Raw genomic sequence first — 13,882 nt, forward strand, 5'->3', positions numbered from 1 at the left:
AACAAAAAAGGCACGGTTCCTGGTCGAGTCTGGGGTTACCGTGCGAAGATGCAACTGAAGGGACCACGAGCAGATGTATTTCACCTGTTTGGTTCTTAAAGTACTTGTTTGGCATAGGGAAAACAGCTTTGGCTCTCGATAACTCGGTCGGCACCCATGAGGCATGGCAGATATTGTCAATAAAGAAAAGACAGACAATCCTCGACTAACCAACTGACTGCCCGATCAGAAAAAGACAATGAGCGAAATGGAAGTTGACAGTATTGAGGGAAAAAGACAAAAAGAAACTCCTCGACGGGGAATTGAACCCCGGTCCCCTGCGAATCGCTGAAACTCAATGACAAGCAGATATCCTCACCACTAGACTATCGGGGATTGGTGGATGTGTTCATCCAGTGATAGTTGGTTGGGTGGGGAAGCCAGTGGGAAGTAGATAAAGCATAGTCCTCCCGCGAAACAGCTGCGTGTTTTGCGTGCGCTCATCTCATGAGTGCTCAGCCAGTATCGAACAAGGGCTCAAAGTTCTTGTTTAGAGAATTGAAAGGATTTATTAACCTCTTTACAATACCGAGGTTTGAGAAAGGAACTGCGGGTAGCAATCACTGGCAGCTAAAACTGCTGAGTTTGAGAAGCGACGATTTACACATTCGGGCAGAGTTCGCGATGCGCTATGGTCGCTGACATGTTCCAACGCAGCCCATCCTTGGTGAACGTGATTGAAAACCGATCAGGATAAATGGACGAGATGGCAATACACGAACGATACTGTCAGGATAAGAATCGCACAAGTGCGACAACAGGAGAGATACTGCCGTCCTGAACTGTGGTACGATCAATCATTGGCCTTTGGCACAGCTCAAGTTCACTAAGAAGAAATTATTTCTGTAATCAACCACTAGAACGAAGAGTAGCTCAAGTGCTGACTGTGCCACGACAGATCTACAATCAACTTCCTCTGACATCATTTGTCATTCCCAGCATAGCCGCTTCAGAATCTGGCTGCCTAATGGACGAGTGGCATGTTCAGCCGTTTGCCAATTCGTCATAAGCGCGACGACTGCCGATGCGGAGCAAACCTCAACGTCTTGCGCCCCCGAGATATCAATTCTCACATCACCAGCACCTCCACCATGAGCATCTCAAACGCCAACAGCATCAATCCAGAATGTCAACAGCTGCAATTCGCCTTGCCACCGGCCGGTGCAGCTGTCCGCGACTTCATCGCTGCCCACCCCGAAGCCGAGGCGCAACTTTCACCCCTGGCAGAGGAACTCCTCCTACTACCCGATGTGGTCGTCGCACTTTTGCGGAGTGAGGCGAGTTGCGCCGGGGAGGATCGGCTACTGAACGAAACTCGACAGGTTCCGGCTTTTTGCATCGAGGTCGTCGGCCAGATTGTAGGGGTTGTTTCTGATACTGGCCCTGAAAAGAGCCGATGGTCCCTCGTGCGACGTGGAGACGATGCGTGGAGGAGTGCTGCCAGTCACGCCGCGGCCCTGGGCTCGTATCTGGCCTCGGGAAGGAGGACAATGAGTCTGGCTGTCGATGCACTCGACCTGTAAGCTTGCCTGCGTTTTAAGAATTTGAGATGGTTGTGAGATACTGACATGAGACACCATGGCAGAGCCCAGCATCTTCAAAGGGCAGAGGAGGCTGGTGAATCCCCTCCTTATGCTGCCAGTGCAACATTGCAGGAGATCAACTCCATCAAAGAGATCCTCAACCGCCAACCCGCATCAGAGCAGAGGCTGTCGCTGCACAAGCTCGCCGGGTTCCTCAGCTTCCTTCGGACGTACATTGACAACCAGTCCACCACGGTCCCGGCATCGGAAATGGCGAGACTGACCGTCACCGCCGATAACGCCGGCGCTTCAACCTACTCTATGTCCGCCGCGCCGAGCGTCGACGGTGACATGAACACAGGCCCGGCCCTTCTCGCGGCCTCGCCCGCCCACGTCTCATTCCGACACGTCGGCAAGATCACAATGAACCTAGAGAAAGAACCCCTCGACATCCGCTTCACCTCCAACGCGGACCCGACATCCTTCGCCGTCTCCAATTTCTTCAAAGACATTAGCCTCTTCGATGCCGCATCGGGGGAGCGCAGGCGCACCATCAAAGTCAAAGGCGTGCACATGGTCTTCTCCCCCTTTTGGGACCTGGTCGCCGTGACGACGGAGCATCACGACGAATACGTCCACCGATTCCCCAAGCCCATCCCAACGACGCACGACATGATCCATTTTGAGAGGCCGGCTCTGTACGTCGTCGACTGGGCCAATGACAATAGCCCCACGGCGCGCAAGTTCGCCCTGCAGTGGCACGGCATCCGCGCATTCTCCTTCAGCCCGGACGGCCAGCTCCTGGCGATCAAGGGCGTCCGGAACCGCGTCGAGATCGTCACGGGGGCCAAGGGGCAAGGGTACAGCGTCATCCGCAGCCACACGGACGAGGTCACGCACGCGGAGTGGACGGCGGACGGCACCAGGCTCGTGACCGCGTCGCGGGATGGGACGCTGCGGGTCACGAATGTCGAGACGGGCCGGACCGTTGCCAAGATGGAGATGGAGGACTGGAGGAATCCGCTGCAGCTCGCCGTCGGTCCGATGGGGGCGATTGCGTCCATTTGGGGCCGGACGGTGACGATGTGGGACTATGAGAGCGGCGCGATGAACAGTTATAACCTCGAGACTGCCAAGGGCAGCGAAGGCATCCCGTTGGCGATTTCGCCCGACCTGCGATGGGTTGCGTACCGGTCCGATGACGGTGCCGATGTCACCGACCTGGCGACTGGCAGAGTAGTCTACTCGGCACGGCTGGAGTCTGGGTTCGCCGTTTCTGCTGCCTTCTCCGGGAACGGGCAGTACATGGTTGTCGGGCGGTGTTTGCATGGACATCACGCCCGGAACGATTCCGGCATCCTCAACGTGTGGGAAGTTCAGACTTGACGCGAGGTTTATGAGCAACAGAGATACCATTCATTCTATGACAGTGCAAAATGCATATCGTGGAGCCAAAGGTGTTGGGCTGCTCAGCTCGTTCGTGTGTGAGAGCAGCACCTTTCGAGAGACAGAAAACAGGTTGGTTTTGATGCGCAGCGATGAGGAGACTACGTTCATTTGTACTAATTATAAAGTCTTTCCAATCGTCAAAGACACTGTGAAAGCAGCCAACAGTTTCTTCGCAAGCTCTGGACATCTCATGTTACCATCCGGGAGGAGGGAAGCTATCGGCGGCAGCATCGTCGCGCTTCCACCCGGGAGGAGGGAAGCTATCGGCGGCAGCATCGTCGCGCTTCCACCCGGGAGGAGGGAAGCTATCGGCGGCAGCATCGTCGCGCTTCCACCCGGGAGGAGGGAAGCTATCGGCGGCAGCATCGTCAGGGACCTATAGTTTGAACAGATATCAGATCACGAAGAACTTGATTGAAGAGCGGTACGTACCGGCGCAGTCATGCCCAAGGAAACAACAGCCGCCAGAGCGAGCAAGCTGAACTTCATCTTGGCGGGTTCGATATCGTAAAAAGGGTAGATCAAGATGTGATGTCGTACTGATGGGCAGCCAAGTTGCTCAAAGTAGTAGCTTATAAGGGGGAAGTTAGGGAGGAATCTAGTGACAGAGTAGGCTGATTCTGATGGCCTGCTTTTATAGACTCGTCGGACAAAATTCAATGCCATTCAGCTGTGCTCAAAAGTCTAGGTCTTTCGAAGCCATCGTCAACCTCCGCCCGTGTCCTTACACGTAGGCTGGCGGAGTTCCACCTTGGAGCCCGAGTGGCTCACTCAGCGTCCTGCATCCTCTGCCACATTAGAGATTTCACATTCCAAATGCGGACCTTTCCTACTTCCTGAGCGCAGGAATTGCTCTGAGGACGACAACAGCCTCTCAAGGCGACTCGGCCCGACGCTCCTGTAGTCCAAAGTTGGAATCACCGGATACGAGGCTCATGCCATCCTTAGTGCCGCGACAACCTGGATCAACACCAACGACAGCGAGGGATTTGATGGATTTGATTAGGACAAGATGTGTTGTCTCCAAGTATGGTGATGCTTATTCAGGCTTGCTAGCGTGGACCAAATCAATAGAGTTAAAAGAGAGAGATGTCGAGCCAGTCGGAACCGCTCAAGCCTTTGGTTTCAGGGGCTTCTGTCCCCAGACTGCTCTTTGGCGGTAGTAACCGTGAAGCTTGCCAGACCGGATCTCGCGACGCAGCTGCGCTGCGTAAATGTGGATTTCCTCGCGCGACCACGTCGACATGACGTTGGCCATGAAGAGGACGTAGCCCTCAATATCCGAAAGGAGCGTCAGCTGACCCCACTCGCCGAGTTCCTTCTTCACCTCATCCTTTGGCCAGTTGCCGAGAGGGGCCTATCATTTTCCACAGTCAGTCTTTTTTTCTTCTTCTTTTTCTTTTTCCATAAACCTCCCCCATATGCAAATCACTCGTCGAGGCTCTCCAAGTTACCTTGTTGTTCCATTCTGTAATGCTCTCAAAGCCGGCGATCTCCATCGAAGTCGTTTGCAAATTCTCGTCGAGGACCCGGAACGTCCGGCCCATCTTCCGGCCGCCCTCCTCGAAGAACTTGCCCCATTGGCCGAGGGCGCTCGTCTCGGGGACGGTCCCGTCGTCGCTCATGATGGCCGGCGAGACCTCGAAACTCTCGAGGTAGCCGCCCGGCTTCAGGGCCCTGTACGCCTGCTTGAAGAGCGCGGGCCAGTCCGCGATGCTGCCGACCAGGAAGCGGATGTGGACGTAGTCGAAAGACTCTGGTTCAAATGTCCATTCGCGTGTGCAGTCGTCGATCTCACTGTGCGGGGGGGTTGTCAGTGTCGGGAATGAGATGGGTCATTGGATGTTGAGTGACGACTGTGCACATGTACTCACAACTTTAGATTAGGAGGAACCCAGCTAGGTTGAATGGGGGAAATGTCCGTCCCAATGACTTCACATTCGGGATTCTCGTCGGCAAAATCACTTTTTATAAGGTTCAGCCTCTTGGATCACATCCTCGTGCCAACGTCGCGCGTACTCACATAGCCCAGATACCTGCGCGCAGATTAGCCCCGAACCCTTACGCCCAAGTATGACATAACAATCGTCGCTCACCTGTTCCTGTTCCAATGTCCAACGCTTTATTCAGCTGGTCAGGGTGTAGTTAGCCCAGATCGATGAGCAAGCCACGCCAAAGTGCTCTCAACCTACCTTGCTTTTATCGAGCGGTGCCAAGTGAAGCCTGTCACCCATCGATAAGGTGAGCAAGTGATGGCTATCGAGCGTCAGCTTCGAGACTCTCTGTCGTTGCTCTTCATGAAGTCTTTTTTTGTCTCACTTGATGTCCCAAGCCTCATTCTGCTGCTCATCGTTGCTCCCCCTTCACGAACCTGTCAGCGAGACCGTCAAACGCTCAAATCCCCGCCCAGGAGTGCGGCTACCAATACTGGGCGTCGCCAACCTCGCCGTGAAACGTCCTCCCGTGAATCTTCCGGTACTGCAGAATCGTAGAGGTGATTGACGCCGTAGAACTGGCGGCGTCGTCGCCTAGCGCCGAGTCGGCGTCGTCTTCAGTAGTAGCATCCTAGCGGCCTGTCAATCATGGGAAAATTCGTGCGCCGTCGTGGCTGGCCGCCGTTTGACGGTTGAGCCCAAGGGCGGGAATGGCGTCGGACTGACTCGTGCCGCTTGCACCCAGTGCTCAGCTGGGAGGATTCCTGCCGCCGCATTCGCCGTGGTCTCTTGCTGCGCCGTGGCGGCCGTGGCCGCCGTCTGCTCCTCGTCTGGCTCGGGACACATTTGTCGGATGGCGGATCGATGTGGTTGCGCGCGCGATGTGAAGCTGTATTTCCGGTACTCCCGTGCTGTTCCAGATTCCGGGTTCCTGTGCTCGAATCCCTGGGAGAAAAGGGAGAGAGAGAGAGTCTGAGAGATTGATTGCTTGAACGGTAGCGGGAAAAGGTGGAAACGATGCCCACGAGTCACGACAGCATCCCCGGTCCATGTTCCATTCTTTACGGGCTCGGATACCCCACAGCGGGCGGGCAAAGCGTGTGGGTGGTGGTGTGGGCGTGCGCACGGCCTCTCGTTTTCTCTCTAATTCTTCAGTTGATCAGTCAGATCCCCTTCACCGCATCAACCATCCCACAGGCCACAGGGAGGAGGAGGAGGAGGAGGAGGGGGGCGGGCGATTTGTGGCCCTCTCCTTCGCTTCTCCAACGGTTGGAGAGGATCTCCTCATCTGCCGATTATCAGTTTCAAGTCAGCTGCTGCCGGTCTTTGAAGCTCTATTCTGTGCCATGGGCCGTGGTAACGTGTCAGGCGTCGCGCCAAGGCCGCTGACTAGAGGTGTAGAATGTTACCATATCCGGCCCTCATCACCAGAAACGACCGGCAGAGATACCGGGGATCGTCAGCGGGTAGGCCAACCAGATGAGGTTCGCGGCATTTGCCAGTGGATCCTACATGCAAGAGCCTGTAAGGGGTAATCATTCAAGACCTGGGTCTCCGCGTTGCTGCGACTTTGGCAGAATTCTTACACGAGTAGTATTACGAAGTCCGCCGCTAGAAACCAGGCACAAGTGCTAGCCGAAGGGGAGGGGGGCCTGGACTTATTGGGGGAAAACAAGCGTGGTATTTGCTAGGCGCAGAGATAAACAGGATTCTTCGTCGGCCCCGGCCTTCTTTCAATACGTTGCATTCAGTCGCATCTCGATATACTCGCGACTGTTTATCGGCTCGTACTTCTTTGGCCTGCCGGGGCCGTAGCAGCCAGGAACGCAGTCCACCGTCGTCTCCTGATCAGCGCCGATAAAGTAGGGAATCGAGTACCGCGCCCGGGTAACGCGGTCACCGCCCTCGTTCGCCTCCAGCAGCAGCGGCGGCGCTCGCACGCGGTGCACGGTGGACCGGAGCGTGTCGTTGCTCCATCGCTGCATGAAGTCGCCAATGTTGACCACGATCGTCCCCGGGATGGACGATACGGGCAAGAACCGGCCCTCCTCGTTGGGGTCCTCCACCTCCAGGCCGCCGACCTCGTCCTGGAAGAGGAGCGTCATGGAGCCAAAATCCGAGTGCGCTCCCAGCCGCTCGACCTCGCCGGCGCGCAGGAGCTTCTCCTCGACCGGCGGGTAGTGGAGGAGGCGGATCTGGTTGTCCCTCTTCACGTGGTACGACCGGAAGAAGTCCTCGTCCAGGCCCATGCCGAGCGCCATGGCGCGGAGCAGGTGGAGTTCGAGCCGGTAGCAGACTTCGTAGAAATTGTTGAAAAATGATCGAAATCCGGGGAGCGACGTCTCCGGGACCCAGATATTGGGCAGGTGATCGTTGTCCTCGCGCCCAATCTCGTATGATTCCTTAAAGTCTGGTATTTTCCGCAGCTCGCTGATTTGCTCGGCGTCAAACACCATTTGCGACACCTTTTCGCGGCCGATGCCGGAATAGCCGCGATGCCACCATCCCTCGCGTGGGTGCGGTGCCTTGTCCTTTTCGGACTGCGGGAGGGAAAAGAACTTCTCGCTCTAGGCGACGACGACAGCGATGATTAGCAAGGACAGAGAGCTGAAGAGAGATCAATCCCCATAGACGAACCCACTGGAAGGCGGACTCGATGGTCTTCTCGGGGATTCCGTGGTTCTTCACATGCGCGAACCCTGATACTCTGAAAGCTTCAACGAGATTATTGCCGGCTTTCAGCGCTGCTTCAGGATTGGCGTTGTCTTCTATCAAAGCGCCCAGGTCAATCAGTGGAATGTTGGACTTTCCGGCCGCTCGAGCAGCGGAGGCTTCATTGAACGACGAGGTGGACTGCGACATGGTCTGTACAACTCTAATTCGTGAGGGGATAGAGTTTTCAATGGTTGAAATGAGCATGCGCTGACGGATTTTTTAATCATCGATAAGACTTGTTCCCCGCCTCCTGCAGGATGACGGAATGACGTCGATCGGCGCACGAGGTTATTCACATGCGGAATTGAGGTACCGTGCGTGGCTTGATTAGTGATTCCACCAAATGGGAGTTCGCTGAGCCAACTTTCTGGTGCAAATTTGAGCAAACTCATAGTCCATTTCCTCTTCTACTGAGCACGTTTCGAAAATAGACGTTAAAAAAATCAGCTAATTGAATTCATAAAACACTCGAGGTGTATAAAGAATTAAGAAAATCAAGGTGGTTTCAAGGAGTTGTCTTTGCGTATGTCCAACACAAGGTGCACGTACTTGGGTGTTCTCGTTGAAAAGTATGAATGTCGATATGCATGAGCCGAATTGCTTTCATTTTTCTACCATTATCAGAGTCTATACCGTCAACCTGTATCTACTAAATCTTATCAACCTCTAGAGTCTCAGCTTGTAAAAAGAAAAAGAAAAAAAAGAAAGATGTTGATCACTTCACTCCGCACAAGGACTCAAAGCGCTCCAAGGCCAAAGCCTGCGGTAAGGTTCAAGGACTCACTGCCCAACACTGAGCTGGCCAACCATCCTCTAGGTGGCAGGCTTCCGCCACCTCGACCAATGCCTGCCATCAATTCGCACCGGCTCAAGCTGTCATAGTCCGTTTCCATGTCCTCCGGGAGAGGCGGAAGCAGCGTGAAGTCCCGGGTCGCAGCAATATATAAAATAGCCTGCTGGAACTTGCTGCCATACGTGCTGTGGTAGGTCGCAAGCACCCGCTCATTTTCACAGTTAAGATTTTTGTTGCGATACTCGTTGAGCGTATGATTTATTGGCTTCCTGTTGTATCTATCGATGTAGAATTCGATTTGCACCTTGATGAGCATTGGCGTGTCTGTGGTAACGAGATCAAGCAGACTAAAGCTGAATCCGACGTCGGTGACGTTGCTGGTTTGTTCGCCATTGGGCCAGTATCTGATCTGAGGTTGTTCCGGATTTGTCATATGCGCGTGGTATTCTTCGCATCAGCTGACCCAATATAATCTATGACGTGGTTTGTACGGAAACACTGCTGGTATCAGAATTCAAGCCATTCATAGGCGAGATCTGTAGAGGAGGCTGTGGGAGCTGCAGAAGGTGCATTGAGCATGTAAAAGGCGGCAAAGAGGTCTGGGTGCCAGATAGACGTCCATGTACGATGGACCACAACTCCGCCAAAGTCGTGTCCGCCGAGGATGCTGCGCGACAGACCAAGTTGGCTTGCAAATGTCGCTATATCGTCTGCGGCGCGCTTCCATGGACGATGTGAGCTCCTCAGATGTCGCATTCTCACAGGTTCAAGACACAGTCGGCTACTTGAAGCGTAGTGACTTAGTAGAACTTGACGTCCTCGGTCGTATCAATACCTACACATCCCATCTTGTCTAACGCCACAACACTGAGACCCTTGGAGAGGAGGAAGGGCATGCGGTTTGCCCACCCAAGACCCCAGGCCCAAGTCGGGCCATCCGTGGGCGGGGAAAATAGTACCAACAGATTTTGCGGGATATGGATCTGCACGAATATATCTGTATTGGATGCTATTGAGATCGACGGTCTTGGAATGGAGCCTACGGTCTAAGGTGCCAAGAACATCCATCCTGTAGGTTATGGGGCTTGGTCAGTTATTGACGAAATCAAAAATGGTGGTCAAGTTGGAGTTGGAATAGACAGTGTTAATGGAATGAAGGCTCCAGGAAGCACCGACAATCTTTATATATTCGTTCACATTTGATGTAGATTATCTCATTGTAAGCTTTTCACAATGGCGCGGTCGTTCTAGAGTCAGCCAGACCGGGTATTCGGTACGCTTAGTGAGTTTCTCGACTCGCCCGGCAAGGGTAGTACCCAAATTTGCCCGCAATCCCGAGAGCTCCTCACGAGTATCCGTCATCCGGAACCCCCTGCCAGACGGCTGGGAGGCATCGTAAACAGTAAAGTCAGTGGAACAAGTATATTGTCGATGCAACTCGCTCAGCGGGAACAAATCCAAAGCGACCACAGCAGCATAGAAACGGCCTTGTCCTTGAGTTTTCCCTCGCTGTAACAATCTGATTACTATCGACTCACATCTTTTTAAAATTGAAATACACCGACAGATTTATTACGGGAATATGCTTCGGCATAAACTAAGGTATGTGACGCTGTTAACACCCATGCTCAAGCCCATAGTGTCGTTTCCACTTATTCGCTGTCTAAGGAAGAGTGTAATTAGTATCAAATCGCCTCGAATTACCCCGAAGGATGTACTGGGAACAAGGTAGGGTACTAAATACTTGATATACCGCTGTCATCGCTCATACAAAGGTGGACCGCGACCCCCCGTGCCATTGAACTTGACAAATCAGCCATGGCTGAAGTACACCTTCATATTGCAAACACTCGACGACAACTGTTCGAGAAGAAATTCAAGGGCATTGATCAGAACTTATGTCCAAATGAACAAGATTGATGATCGTTTTACTTACGGATAGAGACCCCTCAAAGTACGGACCCGATATAGTAAGATGATACTCTTCGTCTTAGAAGGTGCCCTTAGGGAATAGATCTTTTGCAGAACCCACTTGAGCATAAAAATAATGACGTGAGGTTTTGATCGGGAGTGGGGTCATTCCTAGAGGTTCCGGACTTAGAACATAGTGGAAACTAGAGTGCAGTACTGGCGAGCTTGACGTGAATCTGAGTCAGGGTTCGTTTTTCCTAATAGCGAGTTAACACTCAGCCAACGGCAATCTTCGTATACTGTCTATCTAAAACTGCGGAAGTGTCCATAGTTCATGGGGAAGGTCACGCCGTAGCTAGCAAAGCAACTTCTGCGGTGGGCATTGTCTCCTTGTACTCTAGGCATATTTTACTCGATGAAATACTATTTTTATGAAACGACCATACGAGTTGATTTGAATAGGTACTATTTGGTCTTCAATTCAAGTTGAAAACCATCGACAGAGTCTAGGTATGAGAATCTATCATCTCATTCTCATCTCATATCAAAGTCTACAGTCAGCCCTTTAACAACTGGTATATACAACGGAGTAAAAGGCTGATATGAATTAATGAAGAATTATCATATGATGTCGAAATTGATCTCAATCGGCTTCTAAAGTATCTATAGCTGTCATTACACGTTAAAGGCGTCAAGTCCTTTCATTGCACGAATGATCCCGGCGGCCCGACCCCCCATCAACTACTTCCCATAAGCCCAGTCCTGCCTTTCCAAATCATCCCTGCTCTCCAGAGCAGTGGCTGCCTCTAGGGTATAGTTTGCCTCTTTAACGCATGTCGATGAACTGCTCCCAACCTCTCCGAGCTTGATAGGCTTTTGCGGAGAGTTGGCGGCGGAAGATGGCACGCTGGAAGCGTTTGACACATTAGATTTCATGTTTGGCGTCGAGGATTCGCCATGTGACTTCTTTCGATGTGAGCCGCTTCGCACGGTCGATTTGATAGTTGTGAAGACGATGGACATTTTCCTGAAAATAGGCTTTAATGCTGGAAGGCTGCCGCAGATGATGGCTAGGTTGAGCTCGACGGACGACCAGATTACTACGTCGACATTATCCCCTTGACATGGCAGTCAGCACCAGGGCCGCAACATTGGTCTCATGTCTATGGCTGCATGTACTTACAAGTAGAGTCAAACGTGTTGGCAAAGAACACCAAATATCTCAGTCGGATCATACTCGCAATGCATGCACTGCGTTGATGTGTCAGCATTCATCTATCTTCTTCAGCAATCGACATATCCGAGACTTACAAGGAGCCAAGAGCAAACATGAAGACCAGAGCCCATCTCTTCTTTTGCCCCAACTGGAGCTTCAAAAGCGCTGGGATGGGTATGATGATCAAAACAAGATCCTCGAGGATGCTGCAGGCGGCGCCTCCGTAGCTGATAGCGGAGACGTTGAGACACCGGCCCTGGATGGATCGATCCCAGATCGACTGGATTGGTAGACACTGAAACACGAGCAGAAGTAGAAACATGAAGCCGTGGGTGATGAGAAAGACCACGAAGAGCTTGACTGCTAGGAGGAACGATGGGTAGGTGAATATGCGGGAGTAGAAGCAGGCGATGGAGGCCTTGGCAAAAACTCTGACGAATCGTTAGCCGCGGTCGTCCCGTGTATAGAATCGCTGCTCATGAACGTACTGGATGAAGATGTATAGCATTTGCAGCACATAAAAAATCTGCAGAATGTTATGTCAGTAAGCTTCGCAGATATCGATTGCACGTCGTCTGATTACGGACCTGCAAAATCGTCTTGCCGTTTACGGGGTCGATATCCCAATAGTGAAGACCGAATCCCATTGTAGAATCTTACGAGCAATACAAGTTAGCACCAAATTCATAAGACTTTGGAACTGGCGAAAATGATAGGGCACATACTTGCGTAGCCGAGGCCAGACATGACTATCAGAAGTGCCTGCCATCGTCAGTCGATCAGTCCTGATAAGATGACATTGTCGTGTGTCTTACCAAGGCTATCAGTGCCGTCCAATCATCCCACCACAGTTGCTTGGTGACTTGTAACCGGGCTATACATCGGAGGGCTACGGTGATGGTCGTGATGATGGGTAGACCGATGGAAAAGACTTTTGCGGTTTGTCTTCGCTCTGGAATAGGATAGCCTTCACATAATTGCTGCGAGATGCGGGCAGTGACTTCAAAGTAAATGTTAGCGATAGTGGAGGTTACAAGAACAACGGTCTTTGGAAAAAAAAAACACACCAACTTGGTCGGCGAACTCGCACGCCTGTTGTACACATGCCGAAACGCCGGCTTGTAGAGGAATATTGGTGCACACACAGTCCGTCAAGGAGGCGTCGAGGGTGCAATTGCCAGTGTGAATTCCATCGATGAAGCATGGCATCTAAACAAAAAGCAGCGTCAGTTGGATCTATACCGCTACATGTAGGCTTGTCGTCGTGGTGAGGTAGCTCAGAGCATCCTGCGTGCCCGAGTATCACGGCCGAGATTGATGAGAATATCTTACCGCACAAGTAGGCGTCGTAGCGAGCAGCTTTGTGATCTCAGTTGCGCTCAAGCTGGAGCCAGTCGCCGCAGCCTGGGCCGCCGCGCCAACTAGCAGGAGTATTCTAACCCGCATGGTGTGCTTCATTCTCCAAAACGACGCGCCAGCATGCAGTGTGTGGTTGATCCCAATCGTTGCATGTGCATGGAGAAGACACAACGGCGAACAAAAAACCTCCCCCGTCAACAAGACCCGGCACACGCGGAGTGAGGGAAGCTTCTTCTATAAGAACTGGGCCTTTGAAGACACCAAGCCTGGATCGCCACTCAGCCGCCACCGCAAAACAATAGCCACCGAATGGACGAAAGCGGCAAACTCGGATTGGTCTCGATGTCGGGCAGTCGGGGACGCTTCCAGATCTCGTCACCAGCGTCTGGGCGACCGGACTTGCGGATTATGCATCCAGCCCAGTTGCTTTGGTGAGAGCGCCACGGGGCGTTTTCTGTGCACATCACCATGTGCGGCTATGGGGCTTCTTTCAAAACGACGAATAGGTAGACGGCAACGCCTGATGTCTTTCCTTTTTCCCCCTCCCGCTTGTGACCGCTTGTGAGAGTGAGATAACGAGGACCTCGCAACGGCGGCGGGCTGTTTGCGTGTCTGTCTGTCCCTTGTTATCGATTTAGTACGTGCATCACGCTACATTTCTTCTTCGAACCCCTATCACCTACCTAAACGTCATGAGCGGAAATATGGCAAATGTGCGTTTGGCCGAATGACCCTTCATGTGAGCCGCATCACTAACCCGTTTCTTTGGATCTCGACGGCTCTAATTAAGCCGGTGGGATCCTTCGCTGCATTGGGGTCGTTGCAAGTTGTGAGACTATTTACATGCTGTACCGCAATAGGCTTGGAGCGACGTCGGTTTTCTTTGGCAGCGGAAATGGAGCTAACCGGGTTCCGTAGCCAGGCTTTGGCAGGGGACAACAAG

General features: G+C 52.6%; 6 protein-coding genes across 6 annotated transcripts; 1 reads left to right on the forward strand and 5 right to left on the reverse strand.

The window, feature by feature from the left end:
• Nucleotides 1-1,130: 1,130 nt before the first annotated feature.
• CORC01_07462 (ribosome assembly protein 4) lies at nucleotides 1,131-2,948 on the forward strand (the record flags this gene model as incomplete). The annotated part of the gene is made up of 2 exons (XM_022619098.1): nucleotides 1,131-1,558; nucleotides 1,625-2,948. 2 exons carry the CDS (start codon nucleotides 1,131-1,133, stop codon nucleotides 2,946-2,948), a joined length of 1,752 nt encoding a protein of 583 aa, XP_022474363.1.
• Nucleotides 2,949-3,204: 256 nt separating this feature from the next.
• Nucleotides 3,205-3,500, reverse strand: CORC01_07463 (uncharacterized protein; the record flags this gene model as incomplete). Its single annotated transcript, XM_022619099.1, has 2 exons — nucleotides 3,205-3,387; nucleotides 3,444-3,500. The coding sequence occupies 2 exons, from the start codon at nucleotides 3,498-3,500 to the stop codon at nucleotides 3,205-3,207; spliced, it is 240 nt and encodes a 79-aa protein (XP_022474364.1).
• A 622-nt stretch (nucleotides 3,501-4,122) lies between these two features.
• Nucleotides 4,123-5,791, reverse strand: CORC01_07464 (methyltransferase domain-containing protein; the record flags this gene model as incomplete). Its single annotated transcript, XM_022619100.1, has 9 exons — nucleotides 4,123-4,368; nucleotides 4,466-4,808; nucleotides 4,886-4,975; nucleotides 5,035-5,047; nucleotides 5,108-5,141; nucleotides 5,204-5,267; nucleotides 5,331-5,372; nucleotides 5,434-5,576; nucleotides 5,672-5,791. 9 exons carry the CDS (start codon nucleotides 5,789-5,791, stop codon nucleotides 4,123-4,125), a joined length of 1,095 nt encoding a protein of 364 aa, XP_022474365.1.
• An 887-nt stretch (nucleotides 5,792-6,678) lies between these two features.
• CORC01_07465 (uncharacterized protein) lies at nucleotides 6,679-7,864 on the reverse strand (the record flags this gene model as incomplete). The annotated part of the gene is made up of 2 exons (XM_022619101.1): nucleotides 6,679-7,512; nucleotides 7,583-7,864. 2 exons carry the CDS (start codon nucleotides 7,862-7,864, stop codon nucleotides 6,679-6,681), a joined length of 1,116 nt encoding a protein of 371 aa, XP_022474366.1.
• A 533-nt stretch (nucleotides 7,865-8,397) lies between these two features.
• Nucleotides 8,398-9,448, reverse strand: CORC01_07466 (epoxide hydrolase; the record flags this gene model as incomplete). The annotated part of the gene is made up of 3 exons (XM_022619102.1): nucleotides 8,398-8,626; nucleotides 8,995-9,183; nucleotides 9,258-9,448. Coding segments are annotated over 3 exons (609 nt in total), but the record flags the coding sequence as incomplete, so codon positions are not given.
• A 1,657-nt stretch (nucleotides 9,449-11,105) lies between these two features.
• On the reverse strand, nucleotides 11,106-13,026 carry CORC01_07467 (uncharacterized protein; the record flags this gene model as incomplete). The annotated part of the gene is made up of 9 exons (XM_022619103.1): nucleotides 11,106-11,482; nucleotides 11,548-11,615; nucleotides 11,676-12,011; nucleotides 12,069-12,106; nucleotides 12,168-12,235; nucleotides 12,306-12,342; nucleotides 12,396-12,580; nucleotides 12,648-12,789; nucleotides 12,913-13,026. The coding sequence occupies 9 exons, from the start codon at nucleotides 13,024-13,026 to the stop codon at nucleotides 11,106-11,108; spliced, it is 1,365 nt and encodes a 454-aa protein (XP_022474368.1).
• Between the last annotated feature and the right edge of the window lie 856 nt (nucleotides 13,027-13,882).

This window comes from Colletotrichum orchidophilum, assembly GCF_001831195.1.
Source record: "Colletotrichum orchidophilum strain IMI 309357 chromosome Unknown Scaffold_60.1, whole genome shotgun sequence".
In the NCBI taxonomy this organism is placed as follows: domain Eukaryota; kingdom Fungi; phylum Ascomycota; class Sordariomycetes; order Glomerellales; family Glomerellaceae; genus Colletotrichum; species Colletotrichum orchidophilum.